General features: G+C 42.5%; 1 protein-coding gene across 2 annotated transcripts; it reads right to left on the bottom strand.

The window, feature by feature from the left end:
* Nucleotides 1–675: 675 nt before the first annotated feature.
* LOC310999540 (uncharacterized protein) lies at nucleotides 676–7,599 on the bottom strand. 2 transcript variants are annotated; one of them, XM_083990006.1, is made up of 3 exons: nucleotides 7,362–7,599; nucleotides 7,154–7,239; nucleotides 676–4,250 (listed from the first exon to the last, which is right to left on the bottom strand). In XM_083990006.1, the coding sequence occupies exon 3, from the start codon at nucleotides 4,196–4,198 to the stop codon at nucleotides 1,214–1,216; it is 2,985 nt and encodes a 994-aa protein (XP_083846132.1). In that variant the 5' UTR covers nucleotides 4,199–4,250; nucleotides 7,154–7,239; nucleotides 7,362–7,599; the 3' UTR covers nucleotides 676–1,213. The 2 variants fall into 2 exon arrangements, with proteins under 2 accessions (XP_083846132.1, XP_083846131.1); XM_083990005.1 differs by lacking the exon at nucleotides 7,154–7,239.
* Nucleotides 7,600–7,949: the final 350 nt, after the last annotated feature.

The following is a 7,949-nucleotide window of genomic DNA, read 5'->3' on the forward strand; positions in this document are numbered from 1 at the left end:
TTTTTTTCCTACAGGTGTCCTTCAATTCAGATCTTAATCTGATCCCTGCAGGAATTTACTCTTAACTAGCAATGTGTACAGAATTATAATGCTGGAATACAGCCCCAAGATATGCGTTTGTGTTGTGGCTATTTGATTTAACACATCAGTTTGGGACTATGCAACATGCATACACAAAAATCAAATAATGCTCTTAAAACTGGATATGGGGACATGATTTTCCTTTTAAGACATAGCCATGAGTACAGATGACTAAGCAGGAGCCACTTTGAGCCCCCTATTCTCTGTTGATTTACCTCAGTGGTGCATTATCCCAAATTATCTATAACTATTTATCGACTCAACACCAGGGTTGTGCTGTAGCTACAAATTACACCCATTTACTAATTCTTGTGAACACAGGAAATGACATGGTCATTAACGCGTGATATCTGACCTAAATACCTGAACAGCAAAAAACATCTGAGCAGTAGGACAAAAAAACTATATGTACAGTCAATCCTGTGAAGTTACTAAGGTTCGATGATCACAAGATTTTACCTTTTAACTGAGGTTTATGCACTGCACTGTTGCTGTAAGGAAAAAAGATGTGTCTATCAGAACCCATGAAGCTCGACTCTTAATCATTTTTTTTTTCATTTCTAGGCTTTATTAAGTGCAGTTATTCGGCTTAGCTTGGGAAATATAAACATAGGTTATTGTGATGCCACTTGTTTCACAATTTCATGTTAAAACACATCTCTTTAGGTACAATAAAAAAAAACTTTCTAGTGTCAATTCCTGCACTTTTTGTCTTACAGCCTTTAAAAAGTAAATATAAGATCCCATATCACACAAAAATGTAATGTACATGTTTTACAGACAGGTGTGTTTGTTAACATCAGGAACAACAAGCTATACCATTAACTCTGTGATAAAAGTTTCATTACCAAATACTCAAACATTTACAGGCTAATGACATTATGTAATATGCATTAACTTGACAGACCTAGAATGTACACTATATCAAAGCTTTTGTTTTTACAGTGGCAAGCTACTATAACACACCCCTAGAAGATGTTTAGAAAACACTACCTAATGCAGCTGTACATTTTCCTGTAGAATAAAAAACAAAACAAAAAAACAACTGAAGTTCAACTGGCAAATACAGAGGGAACAAACAATAACAAGATATGCTCTGCTCCTAATACACCATAGACATTTTTTAGTGTCATTAAGAAGTTAGCTGTTCTTGTGTTTGTGGGTTAATATCTCCAGCCATAATGCGATGAATCCTTCTACGGTGGTTTTTGAGTGATTTAAGGCTTGGGTATGTACCTTGACACACATCACAGCGATATGTTTCAGATTGTTTGTGTGTTAGCAGGTGTTTCTGCAAACCATCCACTGTGCTAAACCAGCGGAGACAAACGGGGCAACGCACGGGCTTGATGGCGGGCTTGCAAGCCCCACTCCTCTGGTGAAATGCAAGACTGATTGTGTTTGGGAAATCAGAGTTGCAGTGGGAACAGTGGTAAGTTTTTAGTGGGTTTGTTTGTAGATTTGTGACACGTCCGCCTTTGCATCGATTCCAAGAGACATGTCTTCGAAGCGAACAGCGAGTGGCAAAAGTGTTGCCACATCTTATGCATACAATTCGCTGCTGCTTTTTAGTGGGATTTGGAAGCTGCTGTTGGCGTGGTTGTTTCTGTGCAGGCTTCTGCAGTGACTGGGGTGGCTGCTGCTGAGCTGGCTGTTGCTGAAATCTAAGCAAGAGAGGCTGTGATCGTTGTGGTTGCAGTCCCTTCAGCAGCTGGTGATGAGGATGCATATGAATCTGCAGATGAACTTCATAGTCTGCCCAAGAGCTAACAGTCTCTCCACAAGTCGGACATGTGTAGGATTCCTGCGCATGTTTCTGCAAATGCTCCAGGAGAAGTCTTGGAGATGTAAAGCCAACCCCACACTCACACGTCACCCTCCGTGGAAGTACAGAGGGTAGTGACATGATGCCCCAGTTGCCGCCATCATCCTCCCGGGTTTGACAATCTGTTGCATTGCTTGACAAACTCTGCTGCCCTATCCCTCTGTTTACATCTACCACTGTTCTTTGCAACTGGCATTTCTTACTGTGAACCATCATGTTATCTTTGCGATTAAAGGTCTTCCCACAGACAAAACAAGCGAACATTGGTTTCATAATATTTGCATTGAGTGGAATGGCACCATGATCACTGCCATGTGCTGCAGACCCAAAAGCACGTGGCCTAAACCCACATAGTCGGAGATGGCGCCTTAAAGTAGATGCCCGGCTGTAGGTTTTCTGACACCTGTTGCAAGGGTAACGTCTTACACCATCTCTGACAAAGTAGCGCAGGCTGGAGGCATGTTCAACTGGCACAGATGTCTTCCCCTCTCTGTCATCACCAGCTTTCTTAGCAGAGCTAAGCGTCACAAGTTCATCATCCAAGGGCATTGTCCACTGCCCCTCATTGCTGTCCTCATCATCAACAACATCTGCCTCATCCCAGCTGTTTCTTTCTTCTTCCTGTAGTGACAATCCACCCAGAGAGGCATCGTTATGCTGCTCCATCACTGAGGGTTTGGGGTAGAATGGTGAAAAACTTTTTGCTGGACTAGTCCAGGCCAACTGTGAAACTGCGGACTGGTCTAAATTTGGAGAGGTCACCTCCACCTTGATACGACCAGTAACCTCTGTTCCCACAGCAATACTCTTGGAAAACTGAGATTCGTCTTCTGTGTCTGTTTTGGCTGATCTCAATACAATCATGTTCTCAGTGGGAGGACTGGCCTGTTGAGGGAGAGCTGACCGTGAGCCCTGACACTTGTGCATTTTAAGGTTCCACCTTCGGGCATAGCTGTGCTTGCACAATGGACAAAAGAAAACTTTTTTTGTGTTGTTAAGCCTATGGATTGCCATCATTTTTTGTGAAAAGGGTAACTTATTTTTCAAAGAACTTGACGGCTGCATGGACTTGTTTCCTAACTGAGGGCATACATGATTGTCCGGTAAAGGTAGCCTCCCAATGATCAGCTGTTTGCAGCGACGGCAACATTTAATCCTCTCTTTTTTATGCAAGAAATGATGCTCTGTCAGTTTGTCCAAGTTATCAAAGACCCTACGACAGCGGCCACATTGATATGTCCCGTATGTACCATTGCCCATTGCATCCATGTGCTTTTGACGTGTTTCAAGAACCACAACAGGGGAGAATGTCTTGGTCAGAGAGACAACCCTCTTCTTACTAGACTCAAGAATTCTGCTAATAGAGGGAGCTTTTGTCTTTATCCCGGGTTTTGCAAGCAGTCGCCTCAACTGTGAAATAGAGAGATCATTAATTGGGGAAGTGTCAGTTTTTGCTGTTGAAGTTATATCAACAGGGACATCTTCGTGTTTAGGGGTTATAGCATTATTGTTTTGATTCTGAGACTGAATAGGTGAAAAGCGCTTCATGTACGCTGATGCCAGTAGCTTCATTAAGCTGTTATTTTTGGGCAGACAGCCACTCTTTTCAGAGCTTAAAACTGAATCTGTATCGTCTTGGAAATGCATGTCTGCTACTGTCTCTGGTATTTGGTCTGATGTGGCTGACATGTTGTCAAGTTGTTCGTTATTGTCATCCTGAGGGGGCGTACATTGGCCTTGAGAAGTGGTTGCAATGGAAAGGCCATCTGCCAGGTTTAAATCGGCCTCCGGATCTGTTAATGTAGACAGTACGACAGGTGGGGAGCCTGAGGTAGAGGGGCAACTGAGGACCAAACCTGGCTGGGTTACTGTTGGACTCAATGATACATTTAGGGTGGGAAAAACTAGTCCACCCCCCTTTCCACTGGAGACAATATTATTGTTATCTTGAGGCTGCAGTTGCTGAATTTGAGAGGTATGAGAACGCTTGTGCTCCAACATAAGACCGAAGTCCTGAAATTCCTCTCCGCAATCACAAATATAAAAAGAAGGTGAAGGGCTCTCAGGCAAGGGCAGCGGACTGGGATGCTCGCTGGATGAGTGCATGCTTGCAAACAGTGTTTCATGTGGGCTGACATTAAGCTGTGGAGTGGGGGGCGAGACCTTGGCAAGTGCACTAGCATGGGTTGCCTGATGTACCAGCAAGGAGGCCAGTCCATTGAAGGTGGCTGAGCATGCCACGCAACGATACACTTTGGAGGATGAAGCATTTCCCTGTAACCCCAGCATCATGGAAACCACGTGTACAGGCAATCCAGGTGTTGTTGTCAACCGAGGCAGTTCCCTGTAAAACAAAACACACAACAATGTTTTAACCAAATCTTTGTATAATCTTTCATGCTTAGTATGTAACCCAAAAGACATTTTCTCATTTGTGTCACTTTTAAACATAGTACTTAATTTCAAACATCAAACACAAAGGCAACACAAAAATGAGACAATTAGCTTGTGTGCTTTGCAAATAATCATCAATTTGTTCTAAACCACAAGACAAACGTTACAGTTTGTGCAATGAAATATTACCAAATGTTCTATTCTGACAAAACAATATTGGGTAAGTTTTAAGACAACTTGGCTAAGCTGGTAGGTCCCTTACGAAGAGCCCTACATTTAGACCAGTGAGCCAAACACAGTGAATGCCACGCTTAGTCAGTTTTGCCTTAGCCTCCATTTTCTGCCAGTGTCTCCAGTGACCACCTAAGGGATGCCCTGGTTTGCAACATGTTTTATCATAGCCCTGTAATGGAAAACTTGTTTTTTTAATCTGTAAAAAAGAAATGTCTCTTCTTCTTCTAACTGGTTGATGTTCTTTCTTGTGATGAGGGTTGTTTGAATGAACTGTTCAAGTAAATAGCGCCTACTTCAAATGACTGGTTCGATGGAATTTGCACTGTTTGTCTTAGATTAAACATGTGGACAGATGTCAACAGCTACATGACCATCTCTGGATCTAAGGACCTGTCTCACCATCAGTGGTTGTCCAGATTCTTGAGACCTTCATGGTTGAGAGAGACTGCACCCTATTCATCAGAATAGTGAGACTTAGTCTCTGTTTGCTGATTGTGATTTTGACACAATGCTCTATAATAAATTTGCCTTTACAAGCCCTCCATCTGCCACTGGTTGACAAACCTGTGCAAAAAATTGGACCACATGCCAAAGCTGTAGATTTCATTCAGTTTCCTCTGGATTTGTATTGCAAGCGTTTAGCTATGTCATAATCATTTTCACTTGAGTCACACAGTAGAGGAAACATGTAGATTTGTGCCACAGTGATCATGTCTCCAAGCAGAGCCAAATCATGTGGCAAGATGTAGTAATTCACTTTTTTTTTTTTTTTAAGTTGTGCCCAATTATTCTCTATGAACTAATATCTGATATGGGAGTGTATTTGTTTGATTCGAAGCTCTGAATGCTAGGACAGAAAAATGTACACCATCATTCTTTCACAGACACATAGGTGGCCTCATAGGTCTTTCAGCCTAAGAAGGGCTAAATGGTTTGAATATTGCTGTGTGCATGTCGTATGGATTTCGCCATTAAAGGAAACATATTATGCCCCCTTTTCACAAATTAAAATAGTTCCCAGGTGTCTTAAAGACATATCTGTGAGGTGTTTTGGTCAAAATACCGCAAGGATCAAACATCACAGCTCTTTCTTCATACTCTCAAAACAGCCCTGTTCAGAACGGCTGGTTTCAGTGCCTGTCCCTTTAAATGCAAATGAACCACTACTTGCCCCACCCCGTCCAACCCCTTCTACCGGTCCCAGGTAGAGGTGGTATTATGCTGACAACAAACCAGTTACACAGGAGTACGTGACCAGATTACACACCCTCTTACAACCAATATTCTTAATTGTGCCTATTAGTGATTGAGAGACCTTGGCACTGCTTTGATATGAATTTTATTTGTCTTTTTAATCATATATTTAATGTAATTTTGACTGTTCTTCTGTGTATTTTCTGGTGATATTATTCAGTGATGAAATAAATAGATTCAGTGTATTTTCTATAGTAATCAATAACTTTTAATTTAACTGAATATCCAGTGAGACAAAACCTAAGTGGCATTTTTTAACTGTTGTAACAAGCCAACAGGGGTTTTTGATATCTTTTCTGACTCACCAGACACAGAAACTACAAGTTGATCAAATGTATCAATCCACACTGCCTCAGAGTCTCATGTGTGTCATGTGCATCTGACCCGCTTTTCTTTATACACTCCAAGTCTATTTTTTTTTTGTCTCCCACTGACAGGGTTAGTCAACTATGCAGTACAACTCCTCTCCATAACACCATGCTTAATTCACCAAATATTTTCCATGAAGCTAATGTTTTTAATTACTCAGAACTGGTCCACACCTTACTGAGGTGACCATCACAAACACCTGTTTCCTGTGTATGACACAGAGTGCCAAATTAACACATCTACACAGTTAAGTCTTAATTACAAAGCAAAGCAGTTACTGGAAGTGGGCCCATATGTATTACCAAAGGTTAAATCCAGTCTGCTAAGACTTTGTATTTCAGAAATCGACATTTATGTGCAGCTTTGTTTTGAGATTCATTTGAAATACACAACAACCACGATGTATCCCTAAATTAACCTATGACCACAAATTAAACAGATTTTTAACACCATCATTACACGGTCTGAATTAATAGCTGGCGACTAGTAAGAGCATGTTGGGACTCACTGTCTGATCACTTAAGAGCACACACTATAGTATAAAGTTTAAATCATAAATAATTTAAGTTCAATAACATACAGTGGTTTTGGAGCAGCTTGTATAGAAATGACAACGAGCTCAGTGGACATCGAAGACTCAACTGGACTGAAGCACAACACAACACAACACACCTAAACGACCCATTTGCTAAAACAAACAAACAAAAAGAAATAAAAGAAAGTAGAATAAAAACACAGCCACCCCCTGTAGACCTGTGGTGGGTGGGGTGGGGTAGGGTAGGGGTACTTAGCCAGCTAACGTTAATGCTAGGCACACTACGAACGAACATAAAAATGCTATTTTACAACATGATACCAGTTTATCGCCACACACACACACATACAATGTAATGTAACAAGCTCCAGTGTCCGGTCAACGAGCTACTCACATGAACTCTGCTGAGCAAAACACACGTTTGCTAGCTTAGTATCTGACACTACCACACATACACATACCCATGTTAAGTCTGATCCACATATCTCCGAGGGGCTGCTGCTAGTGAAAGCTAACCTGGGGGGTGGGGAGGTGGTCGGCCACGTTCCTGAAGAAGGCCGGAGAAAGGTACAACCAACGTTAGCAAGCTAGCTGCTGTGACCTATGGAGCTGCTGCTGCTGCTGCTGCTGCTGCACAATAACGAGGCGCTCGGTTCTTCACGTACTCACCAGCCACAGGAGCTTCAACGACGTCCTTCCAAGAGGAGCCACAATAGCTGAGCGGGAGGAAGGGGGGGAGAGGAAGAAGAACTGGCTCGGCACACATCTGTTCATGCAGAGGCAAAAACTCTCGAGGGAAAAGCTGCTCAGCGAAGCTTTGTCGTGCACAAACGTGATGCTGTGCCAGGAGGAGGAAGAGCAGAGCACCATGAGCTGCTGCAGCTGCAGTAGGCGCGGGGCGACAGACTGTAGGTCCTCCTCTCCTTTAAGGCGCAGGCGCAGCAAACCCGTTTCCTCCACGACAGCGCCAAGTAGTGCGCCCGCCGCTGTGCCTGCGGTGTGCAAAGCGAGCGCTGCGATTTGACGCTGTGGCCACAGTGGGAAATGCAGGTCATGTGAGGCAATCCTTCCCGTAGTCTTTTACCTTTATTATTTCGTTCAACAATTATTTGTGCTTTCACCGTTATTATTCGTTCAACAATTTATTATTTGTGCTTTCACAGTTTTACCAAATTTTTAGTCATGGTGCCAAAAGGTCTCAGTTTCCAGTCAGTCAGAGACTTGACAATAAATGAAAATACAAATTGCACACTTATG

The sequence above is a fragment of the Trachurus trachurus genome (assembly GCF_905171665.1).
Source record: "Trachurus trachurus genome assembly, chromosome: 16".
NCBI lineage: Eukaryota > Metazoa > Chordata > Actinopteri > Carangiformes > Carangidae > Trachurus > Trachurus trachurus.

Coding starts and splice junctions, on each gene's coding strand:
- LOC310999540 (XM_083990005.1), bottom strand. CDS start 4,198: ATGATGCTGGGGTTACAGGGAAATGCTTCATCCTCCAAAGTGTATCGT.